This window comes from Oncorhynchus tshawytscha, linkage group LG10, assembly GCF_018296145.1.
Source record: "Oncorhynchus tshawytscha isolate Ot180627B linkage group LG10, Otsh_v2.0, whole genome shotgun sequence".
NCBI lineage: Eukaryota > Metazoa > Chordata > Actinopteri > Salmoniformes > Salmonidae > Oncorhynchus > Oncorhynchus tshawytscha.
In genome coordinates, this window is record NC_056438.1 from 63,352,307 (window position 1) to 63,374,436 (window position 22,130).

The 22,130-nt window shown below is 41.6% G+C and overlaps 1 protein-coding gene across 8 annotated transcripts; it reads right to left on the reverse strand.

Moving 5' to 3' along the window:
- Positions 1–245: 245 nt before the first annotated feature.
- On the reverse strand, positions 246–21,385 carry LOC112260615 (protein-L-isoaspartate O-methyltransferase domain-containing protein 1). 8 transcript variants are annotated; one of them, XM_042328835.1, is made up of 10 exons: positions 20,945–21,385; positions 19,004–19,098; positions 18,615–18,653; positions 18,375–18,461; positions 17,430–17,745; positions 16,981–17,147; positions 16,627–16,729; positions 7,656–7,827; positions 1,538–1,661; positions 246–1,034 (listed from the first exon to the last, which is right to left on the reverse strand). In XM_042328835.1, exons 5-10 carry the CDS (start codon positions 17,567–17,569, stop codon positions 631–633), a joined length of 1,110 nt encoding a protein of 369 aa, XP_042184769.1. In that variant the 5' UTR covers positions 17,570–17,745; positions 18,375–18,461; positions 18,615–18,653; positions 19,004–19,098; positions 20,945–21,385; the 3' UTR covers positions 246–630. The 8 variants fall into 8 exon arrangements, with proteins under 8 accessions (XP_042184769.1, XP_024291631.1, XP_024291632.1 ...); XM_024435863.2 differs by having other exon boundaries at positions 19,004–19,211; XM_024435864.2 differs by lacking the exon at positions 18,615–18,653.
- Positions 21,386–22,130: the final 745 nt, after the last annotated feature.

The following is a 22,130-nucleotide window of genomic DNA, read 5'->3' on the forward strand; positions in this document are numbered from 1 at the left end:
AATCCCTCTACTCAAACATAACAGTGTGAGGAAAGAACAATGAAAGAATTGCCCCTTCAATGATTCATGAGGAAATGTTTCATAAAATGTTCCATAATAGTCTTTGATTCAAATAGGAAGTGTACATGCATTTTTTGTTGTTGGTCTCTGGTTATTCTATTCAGCAATTGTAAATCTTAATTCAGTAATATCAAGTTCAATAATGCTTCTAGAAAAAGGTGCAGTTATCTTGTTACATTATCATATTGTTAACAAATATAGGTAGCATTTTATTTTATACAATTTCATTTCGTGACAATTTGCTGGAATATTAACATGTGATACAATCTACATCCTCAAAATACCATATTTGAAAAGGATTTTCCATTCAGTAGGCCTTTAAATAAATCTTTGATATACAAATTCAAAAGACAATCGATCATAAAAACGAACATAACCATATCATAGTAACTATAGAAAATGATCCATGACGACCCAGGAAGTCTCAGTGTCCATTCCATGTTCATATTGAAGAAGAAAAAGAATACTACATCATTCAGTACTGAAAAAAGAGAAAACAGGAGAATGAAGAAAAGCATCTCAGCAGGCATGGCATCCATGAGAACAGATGCCAGCAGGTTGAGCAGTCAGTCATTTTTCTCTGTAGTATAACAGATAGGTCTTCAGCGATTCAGGCAGAGGTAAAGTCATGATTTTGTCTCTCAGTACATTCACTGCCTTTAGTATCTCAACGCTGCCAATGTCTCTCTCCTCCTCCTGCTCCTTCTCCTGCGCCTCTTGCTGCTCCTGGTCCTCCTTGTGCTGCTCCTGGTCAATCTGTTCGTCCTCCTCGCTCTCCATGGCTTGGGGGATCAGCTGGTTACCCACAAAGATGTACGTGTTAATGCGTCGCAGCCGGCAACGCCTGCGCTTGCGTTTATGGGGCGCCCTCTGCACCAGACCTTTGTCAGGACATTCTTCATTGGTCAGATCTCGGAGAGTGCGGCGGATGTAGACGCGAGACAGGTCCTGAAGGCTCCTGACTGTCACTGGGGCTGAGGAGGAGGAGAGGACACGGACATGGATGGCAGGTCAAATCCCATTAGCCCAATAACATTTCAGTACGCAAGAGCTCGATTATAGGTTGGTCATTTGGATAAAATACTTCAAATACATTTATAGAAAAATAAGTAATGGAAAAATGTCTTTACGGTTAATGAAATACTTAGAATGATGCACCAACCCACTGGGTAACTAAGCCTCTAGAGTCAAAGCAAAGTTTTTGTTAGAAATTGGCTCGTCCTAACTTTAAATAAATCCTTTGACTTGAAAAGTGTGGCTTACTTTAAACCTCAAAAGAGAGATAGAAAACAAAACAAAGGGGTAATAGTTCTGATATGTCTATTTACAGAGAACAGAAAAAATGGTTTGCGTACAGAACAGAGTTATATAATCATTAGTGCACACCGTAGCAAAACTCTTATATTTTTCTAGTTTGTTGCCTAGTGAATAAGACCCAATATTTAAAGTAGAACAGGGGATAGAGTAGAGAACTCACGGAGCTCTACAGCATCAGGCTTGCTTCCCTCAGCTCTGTTCTTCTGGACCAGAGGTGCGAATGACACGGCCAGGATATTCTTACTCTCCCAGGAACACTGACCAGTCCTGGTGATCTGTATCAGCTGCAACCAGAAAATAAAGAGTGACAGTTACTGTATAGCAACCACAATAACATCAGTCCATTGAGACAATGGAGGACATACCATGTTAACACCAATCCACTAGACAAATAAAATAACATTATATTGGTCGTGTACCCAGTTTAGCAGGTTTTGTGTCGGGTGCAGCAAATGCTTTTGTTTCTAGTTGTAATCAATCAATCAGTGGTGGGCCGTCAGGGCCAGCAAGGCCATCTCTGCTGGCCTAAACATCATCAGAATATAATTTAAAAAAATATATATTTTCCCACAAATATGTATTAAATTATTCCCCAGAGTAAGAGTTATACTCTTAATTTCATAGCTTTCCTCTTGGTTGCACTGCTTCCAGCCCCAGGTTGAGATTTGTAGGGCTGGTCTTTATCCAATCATATTCAGCCATCATGTGTTGCCAGGGATCTAAAATCTGCCCTCAGGCCTTCAGAATCAACAGTGCGGGCGCTTGTAGCTTAAAAGTGAATGGAAATGAAAATTTAGTGTCAACCAATCAGCTTTAGAGTTGGCTATTGTACGCTTGCTGGCTGGCTCCAGTGTTAGACAGGAGCCAGCTAGCAGGCGTAGTGCGTGCACGTCTTTTGATTGGATTACCAATATTGAGAGGCAGGTCCTATGGGCAGGTCTATGCAGAACCTCAGAACTAGGAAACTGAATTTGATAAAGAAATTAATTCGCTTACTACTAAGCTGTTTTTTCAAGCCACAATGGCGGAGGGAGGAGAAGGTATTGATTTGGTAGAGGATATAATTATAACGCCATTCTCAAGACGTACTTTTCAAGAAAAGTTAGACATTGTAAGGAGAGGTCGCCCGACGCCGACGCTACAAAGCCTGTCACAGGCGGGGAAGGGGTTCGTTCACCACTTTCCAAGTTCCAATTACGAGCGCTATCAATGGCTCACAGGCTCCGAGAAACACTGCAAACTGTACTGCTGGGAATGCCTATTACTTGCAAGTGATCAATTTGGTGTTTGGAGCCACACTGGCTTTGCAAACTTGAGTTGTCTAACCAAGGCGGCAACGAGACACCAAAAGTACGTACAGCTGGGCACTTACAAGCAATGGTGCTTTTGAAAACTTTTGGGGACACCCGAGTGGATCTACAGCTCAACGAACAAGCGCGCAGGGCAACGGAGTTGCACAATGAAAAGGTGAAGAAAAATAGGGAAATATTGAAAAGACTCATTGATTGTGTCATGTTTTTGGGTAAACAGGAACTTTCATTTAGGGGACACGAAGAAAGTGCTGACACTTTTTTTTGGACTTCAAGCTCACAGTTTGTGGACCAGAAATAGAAGAATATTAATATAACTATGTTCTTGCCTATTAGTTGAACTGTACTGTATTGTACTCTTCCCCTGCAATTCTCTGAATAAAAATGTCAATTTCAAGGTGACGCAACGCCTGGTTATACTGCGTTTCTTTCTAAATGTATAGTGTCTAGAGCTATGGCATCCTAATGATGGTAATAAGAGGTGGATTAATTTGGGTGGGACTGTGTAGGACCTCACTGAAGGCCCAGGCCCCAGGCCCCAGGCCCACAGCACGCCACTGCAATCAATGCAGTAGAAATCAAAACGCACACAATAATCAAACATTTTAAAAAATAACCCCAAATTTGGTTCATCAGTAGACACAGAGTATACCAAACACTAGGGACACCTTCCTAATATTAAGATGCACCCCCCACACACACTTTTGCCCTCAGAACAGCCTCAATTCATTGGGGCATGGACTCTACAAAGTGTCAAAAGCATCCCACTGATCCTGGCCCACGTTGGGTCCAATGCTTCCCACAGTTGTCAAGTTTTCTGGATCTCCTCTGGGTGGTGGACCATTCTTGATATACACGGGAAACTCTTGAGCGTGAAAAACTCAGCACTGTTGCAGTTCTTGACAAAAACACTGCACAGTGTTTAAAAGGCACTTAAATATTTTGTCTTGCCCATTCACCCTCTGAATGGCACACATACACAATCCATTTCTCAATTGTTGCAAGGCTTAAAAATGATTCTTTAACCTGTTTCCTTCCCTTCATCACCAATGACTGAAGTGGATTTAACAAGTGACATCAATAAGGGATCATAGGATTCACCTGGTCAGTCTATGTTATGAAAAGAGCAGGTGTTAATGTTTTGTATACTCAGTGTATATAAATAGTATGTAAACATTTAAGTGACCTGTGTTCCATGACTATGAACATAGGACAGCAGTCCCCAAGGTGCAGGGTAGAGTAGCCGGCAGGTGATAGTGACTGAAGGTCAGAGTAGGGTACTGGGCGGGGAGTAGAGTACTGGGCAGAGAGGGCAGGGTACTGGGCAGAGAGGGCAGGGTACTGGGCGGAGGGCAGGGTACAGGGCAGGGTACTGGGCGGAGGGCTGGGTACTGGGCAGAGGGCAGGGTACTGGGCAGAGGGCAGGGTACTGGGCAGAGGGCAGGGTACTGGGCGGAGGTCGTATAGTGGTGGCTGTTTAACAGTCTGATGGCCTGGAGATAAACAGCATCTATCAGTCCCTCGGCCCCAGCTTTGATGCACCTGTACTGTCTAAGTCTTGTAGATGGTAGTGGGGTGAACAGGCTGTGGCTTGGGTGACTAAGGTCCTTGATATTCTTGGCCTTGCTGCGACACTGGGTGCTTTGGGCTTTGGGCTGACCGTACCACCCTCTGGAGAGCCCTGAGGTTGCGGATGGTGCAATTGCTGTAGCAGGTGGTGATACAGTTGATAGGATGCTCTCAATTGTGCATCTGTAGATGTTTGTGACAGACTTAGGGGCCAAGCCAAATTTCTTCAGTCTTGTGAGGTTGAGCGGCGCTGTTGCGCCTTCTTCACCACACTGTCGGTGTGAAGGGACCATTTCAGCTCCTTAATTTTGTTGACATTGATGGGGAAGTTATTTTTCTTGCACCACTCCACCCTGTAGGCTGTCTCATCATTGTTGGTAATCAGGCCTACTACTGTTGTGTTGTCAGCAAACTTGATGATTGAGTTGGAGACGTGTGTAGCCACGCAGTCATGGGTGAGCAGGGAGTACAGGAGGGGGCTGACCACACACCTGTGTGGGGCCCATGTTGAGGATCAGCGTGCCGGAGGTTTTGTGGCCTTCCTTCACTACCTGGGATCGGCCCGTCAGGAAGTCCAGAACCCAGTTGCACAGGGAGGGGTTCAGACCCAGGGCTCTGAGCTTAGTGATGAGCTTAGAGGCCACTAAGGTGTTGAAGGCTGAGCTATAGTTGGTGAACAGCATTCTTATGCAGTATTCCTCTTGTCCAGGTGGGATAGGGCAATATAGTGAATTTGGAACGTATTCAAACCCCTAGACTTTTTCCACATTTTGTTACGTTACAGCCTCATTCTAAAATGTATTAAATTGTTTCCCCCCCCAAATCTACACACAATACCTGATAATGACAAAGCAAAAACAGGTTTTTAGAAATGTTTGCAAATGTATAAAAAATAGCTTTTTAAAAATTAAATATGACAATTACAGAAGTATTCAGACCCTTTACTCAGTACTTTATTGAACCATGTTTGGCAGCGATTACAGCCTTGAGTCTTCTTGGGTATGAAGCTACAAGCTTATTTGGAGGGTTTCTCCCATTCTTCTCTGCAGATCCTCTCAAGATCTGTCAGGTTGGATGAGGAGCGTTGCTGCACAGCTATTTTCAGGTCTCCCCAGAGAAGTAAGATCAGGTTTAAGTCCGGGCTCTGGCTGGCACACTCAATGACCGATCCTGTAGAGGTTTAAACATCAATCTACTAGACACATACCAACCATGTTAACACCAACCCACTAGACGCATACCAACCATGTTAACACCAACCCACTAGACGCATACCAACCATGTTAACACCAACCCACTAGACGCATACCAACCATGTTAACACCAACCCACTAGACGCATACCAACCATGTTAACACCAACCCACTAGACGCATACCAACCATGTTAACACCAACCCACTAGACGCATACCAATCATGTTAACACCATCATTCCACTAGACCAGAGGGTTATCCTACGAATCAGGTTTGAGGAGATAGCGAGGTAACTTTGGTCAACTCCGAGTTCAACTGCGGACTCCAATACAAAAGTGGCTGACCTTTCAGCCAGGTAAATTTTTATGGCAATGAATCCTTCAATAATAACCTTCTCTGGGCAGGCTAACTCACAGCTGACTCCACTTATCCTGAATGAAATGATTGAGCTGCGAGTTGATGACAAATGAAATCAGATTCCATCCCTCTTGCAAAGAATTTGCGTCATCATCACCTTCATTTGAGGAAGACTGATTAAATATTTTATTCATCAAATGTTTGTTTGTTGTAAAAAACAAATGTGTTGGAATATATCACATTACACACTTAGTAAAGATAGAATGCATTTAAAACTTCACGCAATGTAACACCTTTGTATGACTTTATAATAGAAAAAATGTTGATATGTGTTGGAAAAAAGGTGCTTGTGCACACCAAAGAAGGCATTACAAGTAAGTCATAAAATAAAGACGGTGCTTCTAAAAGCCTATTTCACACCATAGCCTGCTGAATTTGCAAGATACATTTCCTTTCATTTTGATTTCGGCACAAATGAAAATTTCTCACTCACCCGCCCATGGATTTCTGTTTCAGCATTGTCTGAATGAAGAGTTCGGCATTTGACTAGCCATGTGTGACATGCACGAGCAGTCACAAGCCTGCTAGAGTTAGCGGCAGGTGGACAATCAATATCAACCGTCGTAATACGGAGGAAGCCTGAGCTGGAATGTGAATCTAACTTGAAGCTGGTTAGCTTTAGAAAACACAGAGTAGATCTAGCTTGCAGTGTCGGATATCCCTCAGGGGTCCCCAATTACATTCAGCTGCAGACCAATTTTTTCTTGAGCGGATGGTCAGGAGGCCAGAACACAATTATAAACAATTTGTATACTTCAAAATGAATGCAAGAAGCCCAAACAGATATAGTATTTGACAAAAACAGAATCATTCAAATCCTTGATTTCATTGGGATACAATCACGTATGCCTCTCTATTTATGCGTGGGAATATTTAAAATCCCTGAGCTGATTTCTTGGTGATTTGACAGTCTTAATCTTCAACGACAATTTAGGATGTTTTTTATTTTATTAGAAAGCTTGGGGAGGGCCAAATAAAAATAATGTCGAATTTGGAGTACCCAGCACTAGACAATGGAAAAGTTACACCAATCATAATAACACCACCACCAATACACCAAGACAAGAGTGACAAAAATCACATGTATTATATGCATCTTCAGTTCCACACCAGAAAGAGACATGGGTGCCTTCAAATATCTACTTGACAAAAAGCTGGTTTTGGCCATCACATGGAGGTGTTGATCCAGAGAAACTGTGGTGGACCTGAGCTTCTAAGCTACCTCAGCCCTTGGCCTCAATTCTCCACATCAAAACCTCCCCCCTCTTTATTGCACCACCACACAAACCTGGCAATGCAGGAGTTCCAACTGTTTCCTGAAAAACAACATAAGCAGCTAGACTTTCCATTTCACAAGATTACAGACTGTGTAGGCTTGTGCAAGCCCTTCAAAAATGTTATTTCTCTGCTTGAGTGCCACACAACGTCATCCTTTTTCTAAAGTGTTTTTGCTATTTTCCAATTTGTTAGAGGACAAAATAGACCAGACTGATGGCGTAAGTACCAGTTCAGGGCCTTCTGAGGAACAATAACGATGGCTGGGTATCGTAACATCATTGGTCATGCAGGCCAGGGCTGTATCACTAACAGCATCCCAAATGGCACCCTATTACATATATAGTGCACTTCTTTAGATCAGGGCCCATAGTGCTCTGATCAAAAGTATTGCACTATATAGTGAATAAGTTGCCACTTCAGACGCAGCCTCTGATTACCAACGCAGAAGGCACCATCATGAATAATGATGTTTATAATATCTGCATTATTCAGAGACATTCTACCGCTTACCTGATCCTCTATAGGCATCACTAGAATACCCCCAACTTTGAGCAGGATTTTCATGTAATTTTCATGATCCTTCTGCACCCCCGCACCACAGTAGATACGGTCGTATTGGTGACTGTCTGACGAGATCTCCAGACAGTTGCCCACCACAAAGATGGGTTCACAGAACTCAAACCTGACAAAAACAAAATAAAGTAAAAAGGTAATAAAAGCAAGCCAAAAGGCATCCACGAAAAATGTGTTTTTCAATCAGTTATTAATAATGTAAAAAAGATTTCAACTCCTTAAAATGTATTCAAATGGCAAGACACCTCTTAAAAGATGCTGTCCAGGATCTTTAGCACTTACAATATGTTACGAATTTGTATGAATTAGTATCTGTAACATACATTAGGAATTGAAAATAAATTATATATGTACAAGTAAAAGGTTTGGACACACCTACTCATTCAAGGGTTTTTCTTTATTTTTACTATGTTTTACATTCTAGAATAATAACTATGAAATAACACAAATGGAATCAAGTAAATAAAAATGTGTTAAACAACTCAAAATATATTTTAGATTTGAGATTCTTCAATGTAGCCACCCTTTGCCTTGATGACAGCGTCGCACACTCTTGGCATTCCCTCAACCAGCTTCGAGGTAGTCACCTGGATTGCATTTCAATGGACAGGTGTGCCTTGTTAAAAAAGTGAATTTGTGGAATTTCTTTCCTTCTTAATGCATTTGAGCTAATCAGATGTGTTGTGACAATAAGGGTGGTATACGGTGGCAGGGTAGCCTAGTGGTTAGAGCGTTGGACTAGTAACCGGAAGGTTGCAAGTTCAAACCCCCAAGCTGACAAGGTACAAATCTGTCGTTCTGCCCCTGAACAGGTAGTTAACCCACTGTTCCTAGGCCGTCATTGAAAATAAGAATTTGTTCTTAACTGACTTGCCTAGTTAAATAAAATTAAAATTAAAAAAATAAAACAGAAGATAGTCCTACTTTAAGACATGAAAGTCAGGAAATCCTGAACATTTCAAGAAATTCTGAAGTTTCTTCAAGCGCAGTCATAAAAACCATCAAGCGCTATGAAACTGGCTCTCATGAGGACCGCCACCGATTTATTTAGAATTCAAGGCACACTTAACGAAAACGGCTACCGCAGCAATATGCCATCCCATCTGGTTTGCACTTAGTGGGACTATCATTTGTTTTTCAACAGGACAATGACCCAACACACCTCCAGACTGTTTAAGGGCTACTTGACCAAAAAGGAGAATGATGGACTGCTGCATCAGATGACCACACCGACCTCAACCCAAATGAGATGGTTTGGGATGAGTTGGACCGCAGAGTGAAGGAAAAGCATCCAACAAGTGCTCAGCATATGTGGGAACTCCTTCAAGACTGTTGGAAAGCATTCCTCATGAAGCTGGTTGAGAGAATGCCAAGAGTGTGCAAAGCTGTCATCAAGTCAAAGGGTGGCTACTTTGAAAAATCTCAAATATATTTTAATTAGCTTAACACTTTTTTGGTTACTACACGATTCCATATGTGTTATTTCCTAGTATTTATGTCTTCACTATTATTTTACAATGTAGAAAATAGTAAAAAATAAAGAAAAACGCTGGAATGAGTAGGTGTGTCCAAACTTTTGACTGGTACTAAACTCAGCAAAAAAAGAAAAGTCCTCTCACTGTCAACTGTGTTTATTTTCAGCTAATTTAACATGTGCAAATATTTGTACGAACATAACAAGATTCAACAACTGAGACATAAACAAGGTCCACAGACATGTGACGAACAGAATTGGAATAATGTGTCCCTGAACAAAGGGGGGGTCAAAATCAAAGTAACAGTCAATGCAGCTGGTGGCCACACCAGATACTAAGTACTGCAGTGCATCTCCTCACAGTTCTTGCTGTGAGATGTTACCCCACTCTTCCACCAAGGCACCTGCAAGTTCCCAGACATTTCTGGGGGGAATGGCCGAAGCCCTCACCCTTTGATCCAACAGGTCCCAGACGTGCTCAATGGGATTGAGATCCGGGCTCTTGGCTGGCCATGGCAGAACACTGACATTCATGTCTTGCAGGAAATCACGCACCGAACGAGCAGTACAGCTGGTGGCATTGTCATGCTGGAGGGTCATTTAAGGATGAGCCTGCAGGAAGGGTACCACATGAGGGAGGAGGATGTCTTCCCTGTAACGCACAGCATTGAGATTGCCTGCAGTGACAACAAGCTCAGTCCGATGATGCTGTGACACACCGCCCCAGACCATGACGGACCCTCCACCTCCAAATCGATTCCGCTCCAGAACACAGGCCTCGGTGTCAACGCTCATGCCTTCGACGAGAAACGCGAATCCGACCATCACCCCTGGTGAGACAAAACCGCGACTCGTCAGAGAAGAGCACTTTTTGCCAGTCCTGCCTGGTACAGCGAAGGTGGGTTTGTGCCCATAGGCGACGTTGTTGCCAGTGATGTCTGGTGAGGACCTGCCTTACAAAAGGCCTACAAGCCCTCAGTCCAGCCTCTCTCAGCCTATTGCGGACAGTCTGAGCACTGATGTAGGGAATGTGCGTTCCTGGTGTAACTCGGGCAGTTGTTGCCATCCTGTACCTGTCCCACAGATGTGAGGTTCGGATGTACCGATCCTGCGCAGGTGTTGTTACATGTGCTCTGCCACTGCGAGGACAATCAGCTGTCTCCCTGTAGTGCTGTCTCAGGTGTCTCACAGTACGGACATTGCAATTTATTGCCCTGGCCACATCTGCATTCTTCATGACTCCTTGCAGCATGCCTCAGGTACGTTCACGCAGGTGAGCAGGGACCCTGGGTATCTTTCTTTTGGCGTTTTTCAGTCAGTAGAAAGGCCTCTTTCGTGTCCTAAGCTTTCATAACTGTGACCTTAATTGCCTACCGTCTGTAAGCTGTTTGTGCCTTAACGACCATTCCACAGGTGCATGTTCATTAATTGTTTATGGGTTCATTGAACAAGCATGGGAAACAGTGTTTAAACCCTTTACAATGAAGATCTGTGAAGTTATTTGGATTTGTATGAATTATCTTTGAAAGACAGGATCCTGGAAAATGGCCGTTTCATTTTTTGCTGAGATATATATATATATATATACACATACACACACACACACACACACACACACACAGTGGGGCAAAAAAGTATTTAGTCAGCCACCAATTGTGCAAGTTCTCCCACTTAAAAAGAATTGAGAGGCCTGTAGTTTTCATCATAGGTACACTTCAACTATGACAGACAAAATGAGAAAAAAAAATCCAGAAAATCACATTGTAGGATTTTTAATGAATTTATTTGAAAATTATGGTGGAAAATAAGTATTTGGTCACCTACAAACAAACAAGATTTCTGGCTCTCACAGACCTGTAACTTCTTTAAGAGGCTCCTCTGTCCTCCACTCGTTACCTGTATGAATGGCACCTGTTTGAACTTGTTATCAGTATAAAAGACACCTGTCCACAACCTCAAACAGTCACACTCCAAACTCCACTATGGCCAAGAACAAAGAGCTGTCAAAGGACACCAGAAACAAAATTGTAGACCTGCACCAGGCTGGGAAGACTGAATCTGCAATAGGTAAGCAGCTTGGTTTGAAGAAATCAACTGTGGGAGCAATTATTAGGAAATGGAAGACATACAAGACCACTGATAATGTCCCTCGATATGGGGCTCCACGCAAGATCTCACCCCGTGGGGTCAAAATGATCACAAGAACGGTGAGCAAAAATCCCAGAACCACACGGGGGGGCCTAGTGAATGACCTGCAGAGAGCTGGGACCAAAGTAACAAAGCCTACCATCAGTAACACACTACGCCGCCAGGGACTCAAATCCTGCAGTGCCAGACGTGTCCCCCTGCTTAAGCCAGTACATGTCCAGGCCCGTCTGAAGTTATCTAGAGAGCATTTGGATGATCCAGAAGAAGATTGGGAGAATGTCATATGGTCAGATGAAACCAAAATACAACTTTTTGGTAAAAACTCAACTCGTCGTGTTTGGAGGACAAAGAATGCTGAGTTGCACCCAGAGAACACCATACCTACTGTGAAGCATGGGGGTGGAAACATCATGCTTTGGGGCTGTTTTTCTGCAAAGGGACCAGGAAGACTGATCCGTGTAAAGGAAAGAATGAATGGGGCCATGTATCGTGAGATTGAGTGAAAACCTCCTTCCATCAGCAAGGGCATTGAAGATGAAACGTGGCTGGGTCTTTCAGCATGACAATGATCCCAAACACACCGCCCGGGCAATGAAGGAGTGGCTTCGTAAGAAGCATTTCAAGGTCCTGGAGTGGCCTAGCCAGTCTCCAGATCTCAACCCCATAGAAAATCTTTGGAGGGAGTTGAAAGTCTGTGTTGCCCAGCAACAGCCCCAAAACATCACTGCTCTAGAGGAGATCTGCGTGGAGGAATGGTCCAAAATACCAGCAACAGTGTGTGAAAACCTTGTGAAGACTTACAGAAAACGTTTGACCTCTGTCATTGCCAACAAAGGGTATATAACAAAGTATTGAGATCAACTTTTGTTATTGACCAAATACTTATTTTGAAGTGTACCTATGACGAAAACTACAGGCCTCTCTCATCTTTTTAAGTGGGAGAACTTGCACAATTGGTGGCTGACTAAATGCTTTTTTGCTCCACTGTACATACACACACAGTTGAAGTCGGAAATGTACATACACCTTAGCCAAATACATTTCAACTCAGTTTTTCACAATTCCTGACATTTAATCCAAGTAAAAATTCCCTGTCTTAGGTCAGTTAGGATCACCACTTTAATTGAAGAATGTGAAATTTCAGAATAATAGTAGAAAGAATGATTTATTTCAGCTTTTATTTCTTTCATCACATTCCAAGTGGATCAGAAGTGTACTTACACTCAATTAGTATTTGGTAGCATTGCCTTTAAATTGTTGAACTTGGGTCAAATGTTTCAGGTAGCCTTCCACAACCTTCCCACAATAAGTTGGAGGAATTTTGGCCCATACCTCATGGCAGAGCTGGTGTAACTGAGTCAGGTTTGTAGGCCTCCTTGCTCGCACACGCTTTTTCAGTTCTGCCCACAAATGTTCTATAGAATTGAGGTCAGGGCTTTATGAAGGCCACTCCGCTACCTTGCCTTTGTTGTCCTTAAGCCAGAACGCGTCTCCTTATTGAGCGGTATGACGGCTGCGTGGTACCATGGTGTTTATACTTGTACTATTGTTTGTACAGATGGTACCTTCAGGTGTTTGGAAATTAGTCCCAAGGATGAACCAGACTTGTGTAGGTCGTACAATTTTTTCTGAGGTCTTGGCTGATTTCTTATGATTTTCCCATGATGTCAAGCAAAGAGGCACTGAATTTGAAGCTAGGCCTTGAAATACATCCACAGGTACACCTCCAATTGACTCAAATTATGTCAATTAGCCTATCAGAAGCTTCTAAAGCCATGACATCATTTTCTGGAATTTTCCAAGCTGTATAAAAGGCACAGTCAACTTAGTGTATGTAAACTTCTGATGCATTAGAATTGTGATACAGTGAATTATAAGTCAAATAATCTGTCTGTAAACAATTGTTGGAAAAATGACTTGTGTCATGCACAATTTAGAGGTACAATATCCATTTAAATTAATATTTTTGGTTTATATAAAATGTACCCGTGGGATGCCACACAAAAGAAAAACAAAAGTAAGAAATACATAGAGTTTAAGTAACAATAAATTCAGTATTAACCCACCCCCCCCAAAAATATATATACAAGTGGGCCTCCACCCCCAACCTCCCCTCCTATTCACCAAACCAACATGTCTCCATCCAACCACAGTATATTTGTCCAGGCCTCAATTGTTCTTTGACTAGCACCATTAGTTATTGCTGTCGATAATTCTAATGTTTTAATATCTAATAGTAACTGTACCCACTGGCAAATTGGGAAAGAGTGAGGTGAATGCCATCGAAGAGCCAACATCAGTAATTGTCTTTGATTGATTGAGAGATTCAAGGAGCTATCATCATTAAGTAACATGGTAGATGAAAAGCATTTAACTGCAGGGCACTCCCACATGATATGAAGGAATGTGCCTACTTGATTTAGGGGACACAGTGAACAGTTGTCATCGTAGAATGTTTCCTCTGTCTTAAATACAGTCTGTGAACAAACATAAAATGTTTAAGTTTATGGTTTAGATTACAGGATGCCAAGGTCATATATTTACATATTCTGTTCCAGTTAAAAGGGTTGTTCAGATTCAATTAGATCTGGGGTCCATACTTTCTTTATGGCTAACTCCCAAAAGTTGTTTATATATTATAGAGATCAGTCCTTTTGGGAGCCCAGATAATGTATTTTTAAATCCCATAATTGGATGGGTTTCCCAAGGGCCTCCATAGGCTAGCATAGCTGACTTACATTGTAAATATATACATAACCAAAATATAAACGCAACATGAAACAAACATTTTGTTTTGAGTTACAGTTCATTTAAGGAAATAAGTCAGTTGAAATAAATTCATGAAACGTGGGACCAACACTTTACATGTTGCATTCATATTTTTGTTCATTGTAGTAAAATATAATCTGTGTATAATGAAATGAGTGATCAGTCAATTTGAAAGAATGTGTGTTCTTTCCTTCGATTGATGAATTGCCTTGGGCAGGGGTTCCATGGATAATAAAAATAGCAAAGTAGAAATTGGATCGCCTTGTCTGCTGCTTCTATTGATTCTGAAAGGAGAGGAGCAGATATTGCCTGTTATAACTATGGCTGAGGAATTGGCATATAGCATTTTAATCATATTAATGAAATTGGAGACAATTCCCATAGGTTCTAAGACAGACCAGAGATGACCATTCTAGTCTATTAAAAGCTTTTTCTGCATCGAGCGATTAAGCAGCCCAAGGAGCTGTATGTGTTTAAGATCTGTAATAATTGATGGAGGTTATCCAAGTAAAAACTTTTTTTTAACAAACCCATCCTAATTGATTACAAAATTTGAAATAGAGCTCAGAAGAAATACCATCCCATCCAGGTCATTTGCCTTTATTCGTGCTATCCAATGCCCTTTTGAGTTCATTGAGAGAGATTTGGGCTCCCAGCGAGGTGGCTTCCTCTGTTGAGAGAAGAGGAGTTCTTATTATTTTAGAAAGGATAGTCTGGCTTGGTGTGGATTTAAAATCAGAGGTATACAATTATTTATAGAAGAGGGAGAATCTTTGATTCATTTGGGTTCTGATAGTAATTCCCCTATTTCAGATTCAATAGTTGCTATATCAGCTAATTGATCATTATTGCATAGCTTTTTGGCCAGTAAACGACTGGGACGATTTCCATGGAATTAATGGTTGAGTCTGACTCGATGAATGGAAAATTCTGCTCTCTGTATTATGAATAAATTAAGCTTGGTCTTGACTTAGAAAAGAGTGTTTGCTGAGAACACTAACGCAAATAACATAATTTCCAATTCTGCTATCTTTTTTAATTGTGATTTATTCAACACAGATGCAAATGCAGTTCCATTATTTAAAAAAAAATCTATGATGGCATCCCGTAGAATCCGGGGTTCATCGACTGAATCTTTATTGATCATTATGAATTAATTTAGTTCAATTTCAAATTGATCACAGAATGTAGGAGTTTGTAGTAATGAAACATTGAAATGCCATCTTGTTGCGTAGGAGATTCTGAAATTTTAAGTTGGCAGTAGTAAGCATGGTGGTCAGTAGTTGTAGACTGTAGTTGGTCTTATCAGATTTGTCCCGCATGTCCAAAATGGCATTCATGTCTGTCCCGATAACCAGATGGAATTCAGTTAATTTTGACAATATGCTGTTCAGAGAATCAAAAAATGTAGGATCATGAGTTTGGAGTGTACACATTAATAAAAGGCCATTTTCTTTCCATTATGTATACATTTAAGGAAAGTGATTCCACCTTCTTGGCCTTCGTCTTTACCCAAGATGGTGATTTTCAGTTTCTTATGTATCATTATGATTACACCTTTAGTTCTGTTTGGGGCTGATGAAAAAGCAGCCAGTTTGTACAAATGATTCTCTACTCTATGTGCACCCTTTTAGAGTAGGTGTGTTTCTTGGAGCATTGCAATATCAATATGGTTTCTTGCTAGGACATCAAGACAGCTGGAACATTTGATAGGACTATTAAGGTCTTTCAAATTCCAAGAGAGAATAGCTAGCGTTGCCATTGTTTTTCAAAAAACAATTCATTATTAATGATGAATCTTTAGTGTTAATAAGCCTATGGATGTGAAACAAAAATCAGGACCCACAGGGGAACCAACCCATTCGTCGTTTCCCATCCAGAACCCCCCCCCCCATGAACCACTCCCCCTGCCCCGCAGCCCTCCCGCCCCGGTTCTCCCCTACCTGCACTGTCATTACAGGGTTGCAGCATAACGGTGAGTGGCAGCTTTACATATGAAATCTCTAAAGCAGAATATTTTTGGGGTTATTGAGAAAGAAAGAAAAAGTAAAACATAAAATAAGTAACCATTTAACCTTTCAGACCTTTCAAGTTAAGTTTGCAGACTTGTTGAGTTAGGGTGGGTAATGAAGAAAAATAAAGGGAAAAAGTATTTCTATTAAGTATTTATGTGCTCTATGCTATTTCCAAAAAAAGAAAGACGGTATCTACAAGAAATGCAGTCTATAATCTAGATCTTCACAATAGTTAATCATGGCCTGTAGGGCAAGTCCTCCCTGGGTGATACATTTAGTAGCGGAAACAGAGAGGGAAAGTCAACAACAAAAAAATAATAATAAAAGGCTGAAATTATACAAAACCTCTGGAGCATCACTGTAAGGCAATTTCCATGTCTGAAAACTGGCAGGCAGAAAAATACTAACTGAACTGCATCTAGTTATTTAACCAGAGTTTCACTGCATGCACCATTACACCCTATATAACATGTGTAACGTTTTGATTAAGCTTCCAACTCACTTATCAAAGCTGTCACTATTCTTGATGAAGTCATCTAGTTTCTCCTTGGCGTATTCCACCACATCCGTATGGAGCTCCACTCCATGGTTCACACCAAATGGACCTGCAAAAAAACTATTAAAAGTTCATTTGCAGTGATTACACATCACTTACGACCGGTTAGGTGGGTCTGCGTTTGACTTCGTATACTATCCATGTGTGTTGCCTTGTGTTGTTTAAGCATAGGTTAACTCATTAGGGCTAGAGCATTGATGTATACCATCACCATATAATCGTTAATCAAGATTTAAATGAATATCTCAACACATCATAGAGAGGGAAAATATTTAATTAAACAAACAGAGGCATCGTTACCTATTATGAGTCCCACCATGGTGCTGAGGTATCCAGTCCCACTGCCCAGATTGAGGAAGGACAGTCCCTGCTGGAGCTTCAGAGCCTCCATCACCTCAGAGTAGATACAGGGGGCAGAAAGGTGGATGTTGCCATGCTTCCACGCCAGGTCCTTATAGGCATTGTCCCTGTAGTGTAGGTAAGGAGATGGGACACCCTTATGTTAGCTCCAGGAAAATGTTTACTAAGATAAAACAATTTTGTACAGATCATTATAGGTACCAAGGTTGGGGCAATACCTTTTCAATTCAGTTGATTCAGGAAATAAACTGAAATTCACATTGTATGTTTTGCTTATGAGGAAAAACAGGAATTGGAATTTCTGTTTACTTCCTGAATTGAAATGGACCCCAAACCTGATGGTGATAAAACTGGATAGGTTGTATAGAGCATTAAGGGTGGTGTAGTACCTGTAGCCATCCAGGTAGTAGTCCCCGCGGTCTATGGCCCTGAAGGCCTGCTCCACGCGACCTGTACGGATGTACTGCGCATCCTTCAGGTTGTCAATCAGATCATTGTTGTCCTCCCCGGCACTCACTGCACCCCCCATGGCAAGAAAGAAACGGTAGAGCAAAAAGAGGGTGCAAAACTCTTCTTTCCACAAGTGGAACACTGTGTTGTCTTCTTAGCGGGGCATGGAGCGATGAAGAGGACAGTGGGACACCTGAGGGACTTGTGTTCTTCTTTCCTGAGGGCCACTTCACACCATTGTCATATCAAGATAGGCTAACTCCAGGGAATTGAGAGAGAGGGAGACAATGATAAAAGAGAGATAAGATGATATGTGTAGTAGGGGGTGTCAGTCTATGGAGAAACCATAACTACGCAGCCTAGAGGTCAATACCCATGTTTCTACAGTGCAAAGCAAGCAACTATGGAGAAAAATATATGTTGTGAATTTCTGTGTAAGCACATGAAGCTAGTGGTAACCACAATTGTTATGAGTTCATTGGTGTTAACTACAATGAGATCTTCATTAATAATTCTGTAAAACTGATGAAGTATAGTGTCCTGTTTTTATGAAGCGTGAAAAACACTGCGGGACAGGTAGCTACTTATCATTTCAGTTACTAAAAAACATAAGTGAAAAACCTAGCATGACTCGAATGAGTATGGTCTGTGAGGAGATCATAAAGCCCATCTACAGTGTATGAAAGACGGGGCAGGGGAAGACACGTTTTGAATTCTCTATCAGCCTTCTCAGCATCTCCACCTAACACATCTGAGTCAGCTAATAAAGATTGCATTCAGAGGTGACATTGTAGTACAGTAGCTAGTAGGGCTTGTGGAGAGGTAATTTTCCATTGGCTCTTCTTTCACACACTGGCAAAAATAAATAATTGATTCATTCTCACCCTTGTATGATAGTACTGTGTTACGGGAGCAGATTTTTGTTCTGGTTTTATTTATCCATCCCTGAAATGCATAGTCCTTTGAGTTTTCTGCAACCAAAAAAAAGGGCTGTCAAAATAGGTCAAGCAGTAAAGGACTGAGTAGAGTACTGCACTGCACGGCAGCCATGCATGCTGCTGCTGACAAGCCTATGACTTGTCTTAAACATACAGACAGAGAAGGGTGGGAGCTAATTTAGTTACCTAAAATAGGTACACGTGGTTTGAACTTGACCTGAAATCCTGCAATAGATTCAGATAACCTAGTTAGCTAAATATACACACAGAGAGAAATTATATTCGCCTATGCATTAAACACCTATGTTCAGGGCTGCATTCAGTTGGGCACAAAGTTGTTGACCGTTCAAATAAGGCAGAAAAATCCCATGTAGAACAAACACACCTATAACAAGTAGAAGATGGCGCCGGGGAAGATGGCAGATGTTTTACGTGCCCCCAGCCGATTGTGTTTTTTTGTTTGCTTATTTGTGTTGTTTGTAATTTATTTTTTTACTTATTTTGTACATAATGTTGCCGCTACCGTCTCTTATGACAGAAAATAACTTCTAGACACCAGGACTGTGATTACTCACCACGGACAAGTAGAATCCTCTTTTTCCTTTCACGACTCTGACGAGCCCGACGCGAAGGATACACTGCTTCCTCGGAAACAGGCCCTGATCCTGATCTGCGTGAAGAGGAGGTGGAGAAAGAGGGGCCGAATGTCGGGCTACCTTCTGAGAATTCGTAGGCGATCGAATAAACCCCCACTTCCCTCCATTCTGCTAGCAAACGTGCACTCTTTGGACAATAAAATCGAAGAGTTACATGGAAGGTGGAACTACCAACGGGACATTAAAAACTAACATCTTATACTTCACAAAGTTGTGGCTGAACGACGACAACATCAACATACAGCTGGCTGGTTATACAATGTACTGGCAGGATAGAACAGCGGCGTCTAGTAAGACAAGGGGCGGCAGTCTATGTATATTTGTAAACAACAGCTGGTGCACAATATCTAAGGAAGTCTCGAGCTATTGCTCGCCTGAGGTAGAGTATCTCATGATAAGCTGTAGACCACACAACCTACCGAGAGAGTTTTCATCTGTATTCTTTGTATTCTTTGTAGCTGTTTACATACCATCACAGTAAAATTAAAATAAATAAATAAATAAATAGAAACTGCCTTGTCCAGGGGCAGAACGACAGATGTTTACCTTGTCAGATCGGGGATTCGATCCAGCAACCTTTCGGTTACTGGACCAATGCTCCAACAACTAGGCTACCTGCCTATTTTGGGTCAGTAGAAAGAAAAATCTACTTTTAATTCTCCTGCACTATTTACAGAGAGAATTGTCAAAGAACAGTAGACAGGCTGCCAGTAGCCTAATGTTCGAATTTTCTAACTAGTTTTCATTGGGAAGGTAGATAAGGCGTTTTTTTGTTTGTTTTTTAAGCAATCACTTTTGCATGTGAAAACACATAATCCTACTGATTACTCCACGTGCTCAATCTAGTTTTTAGGCTCTATCACTCCTGGTTAGAGCCGATTTCGCCATGGGCTTCGAACAGGCCACCAGGCTCACGCCAGGCAGTCCGGGTCCAAATCGAATGCAATCACCTTTCAGCCGGTCAAAACACTCACACACTGATGACATTAATCGAAACCCACTCATTGACTAGTTCTCATCCACGATTGGCAGAATTATTTGAAGCCAATCAACTGCTTTCTAGAACAGTTACCACACAGATTGGACGTTTTCCATCAAATCATCTTGCCCTGATATCTCAGCACTGCGTTTTGTGGAAAACAAAATATAAACAGGAAATGGGCTAGCCTCTTTTCTGGTTGATTACCTTTCAAATTGATAACAATAACTGTTTAAAATATTACATTGAATTGAGCTTCATGATGTAACTCGTTGGCTAGCTAAGAAACATGAATTAGCTAAATTACATACATTGGCTGAAACGGTGTTATGTTGCGTTATTTTAATCATACAACACGACATTGCAGACAATTTAACGTTACCTAGCTAACGTAACTAGCTAGGCGTTTAGCCACAACGAATGTCAGGTTAGTAGCTAAAAACTGTAGTGTTATGTAAGCAAGGCGTGACAAAACCAATATCACAATGTTTGCGCCATAGCTAATATCCATCAGCATTGCAGCAGGTTCGATAGTTAATGTGGACCAAATAGCACGATACATATTGAACGTTGTCAGCTAACGCCAGGCTCCATTTAGCAGTCGATGATGGCCATAATCAACTAACGTAGGCTAAACTAGCTAAGTGTTAACGAAAGAATTAGCAAAAATACATTGCGATTCGTGGTGAAAGGAAGTGGAGTTGACAGATGGACATTGGCGTAAACAGATGTCAATCGTCTCTAGAAATGAAGTTTTGAACACATGCAGGCCCAAACATTCTGTGTGTCACCAATTCAGACAAAGCCATGGTAGTTAGCGAGTAGCCACTTCATAAAAGACAAAATGTCGACATTGCACTTTTAGATTGGAAAATACTCACAGCGCAGAGTCAATGGTTCAACGCAGTCCCAATAGCTATGGAGTTTGGGATGAGCAGCAATGCAGTCGTTTACACCACCTTCTCCGTTGTTATTGACTGGAATCCTTGCAAGGAATGGAAACAAAGACTGAACTTGTACTACTTAGCCAGAGGGATCAATGACAAGCCAGAGCCTAGGGAAATAGCAGTTTTTAGACGAGCTGGAGAGATCACATATGCCGACCTGGAAAACAAGAAACTGGTCGAGGTGATGAAGGCATTGGACAACTACTGTGCACCACGCAGGAATACTGTGTTCGAGAAACATTAATTTTGGGCACACAACTTCAATGAACAGGCAGGTATTGACAAGTGTATAACCTTACTGAGAACACGCGGTTGTGAGTTCAAAGACACCGAGGATTTAACCCTAGCTAAGGCAATACATGTTTGCTGTACAAAATACATTACATCACCTCAGGCTACAGTACCAGTCAAAAGTTTGGACGCATCTACTCTTTATTTTTACAATTTTCTACATTGTAGAATAGCAGCCAAAAAGTACTCAGCATATGTGGGAACTCCTTCAAGACTGTTGGAAAATCATTCCAGGTGAAGCTGGTTAAGAGAATGCCAAGAGTGTGAAATATATTTATATTTGTTTAACACTTTTTGGGGGTTACTACATGATTCCATGTGTTATTTCATAGTTTTGACGTCTTCACTATTATTTTGCAATGTAGAAAATAGTGAAAATAAAGAAAAACGCTTGAATGAGTAGGTGTGTCAAGTTTTGACTGATACTGTATGTTAGCTAGCAATAGCACAGAACAGTTTGTGCATGCTATGGAAGAAAAGGGCCGCCATTATACAATCACGAGCACAGTCAGAATAAAGGCCGCCCCCATGCTCAACCAACGAGCAGCAGGCAAAGACTTGTGGAAAAACAAACAAACCAAAGAGGTGTCCTGCATTCAATTTTGAATGTAAAAAATGTGGCAAGATAAATCACTTTGCAGCTGTGTGGAGGTCAAGGACAGATGTTGCTCCTTTTGAAACGGAGGTCAAGGAAGTGGACATGTTGTTCATAGGTGCAGTGATACAAGCGCTCAAAAAAGATGCTGGCTGGCACACAAACTTGCGTATAGGGGGACCGACAGTCAACTTTTAAGTTAGACACAGTAGCTGAAGCTTATGTGCTCCCACA

Excerpts from the sequence above, each read along its gene's own strand:
- LOC112260615 (XM_024435866.2), bottom strand. The coding sequence starts at position 17,569 with ATGGGGGGTGCAGTGAGTGCCGGGGAGGACAACAATGATCTGATTGAC. Across the intron at positions 1,662-7,655 it reads TGATGCCTATAGAGGATCAG|CTGATACAGATCACCAGGAC; the intron begins GTAAGCGGTAGA and ends TTCTGGTTGCAG. Across the intron at positions 1,035-1,537 it reads GCCTGATGCTGTAGAGCTCC|CCCCAGTGACAGTCAGGAGC; the intron begins GTGAGTTCTCTA and ends CCTCCTCCTCAG.